Source organism: Penaeus monodon, chromosome 34 (genome assembly GCF_015228065.2).
Source record: "Penaeus monodon isolate SGIC_2016 chromosome 34, NSTDA_Pmon_1, whole genome shotgun sequence".
NCBI lineage: Eukaryota > Metazoa > Arthropoda > Malacostraca > Decapoda > Penaeidae > Penaeus > Penaeus monodon.
This window is the reverse complement of record NC_051419.1, coordinates 9,395,678-9,396,640: the sequence shown is the minus strand read 5'-3', so window position 1 is coordinate 9,396,640 and position 963 is coordinate 9,395,678. Positions and strand designations below refer to the sequence as shown.

Below are 963 nucleotides of genomic sequence, written 5' to 3'. Positions count from 1 at the left end.
GCTGTCTGTTCACCCCTCACGCTTCACTCTCCACACTCTACAAATTTCATCTACACCTCACTGTCCACACTACACCTTATACATGTCACTCTCCACATGTTACACTTCACCATCTACACTCACTCTTCACACTCCAAACTCTATCTACACTTCACTCCCCACACTCCAGTTTTCATCTACACTTCAGTCTCAGCACTCCACCAGCTACGCTTCACTCTCGACACGCTACATTTTGCCATCGATACTTCCTTCTCTACATTGTGCCATTTACACTTTACTTCCCATACTTCACACTTCACCATCTATATTTCACTCTCCAATCGCCACACTTCACTCACTTCGCCGTCAGCATTTCATTAGCCACACTCCACACTTCATCTACATTTCACTCTCAAAAGGTCACACTTCACCATCTACACTTCACTCTCCACATTCCAAAAATCATCTACATTTCACTCTCCTCACTTCACCCACACTTTACTCACCGTTCTTTTCCATCCCCACTTCAATCTCCACTCTTACACCCTTCACACGTCACTCTACACACTCCCCCTCTTCCTCCTCCACCTCCCCTTCCCTCTTCCGCGTCCCCTCCCTTCTACCCTTCCCCCCACCCCTTCTACTCCGCCCCCTCTCCTTCCTCCCCACCTTCACTTCCTCTACACCCTTCCCCTCCCTTCCACACTCCCCCCCACCCCCTCCCCTTCCTCCCCACCCTCACAACCTCTACACCCTTTCCCTCTTCCCCATCCCAACCTCCCCCAATCCCCCCCCCCCCACCATCACCTGGCCTGTGTTCAGCATCGATTCCTCCTCGAATGAACACGTCCTGTTCTGGCGTCGTCTCGTAGCGCATGAAGATGACTGTCCGGTTGGGAGATGACGGCGATGATGACCTCTTTGACTGGCTTGTAACTGGGTGAGGGAGAGGGGGGGGGGAGTTAGCTAGTAGATTAACAGGTT

General features: G+C 51.8%; 1 protein-coding gene across 1 annotated transcript in view; it reads right to left on the bottom strand.

Annotated features, from left to right (window-relative positions):
* Window positions 1-963, bottom strand: part of LOC119594811 (alpha-amylase 1-like) — a 15,613-nt gene that overhangs the window by 2,708 nt on the left and 11,942 nt on the right. Inside the window, 1 exon segment of the mRNA XM_037943902.1 lies at window positions 787-945. Coding sequence (XP_037799830.1) covers window positions 787-945 — 159 coding nt within the window.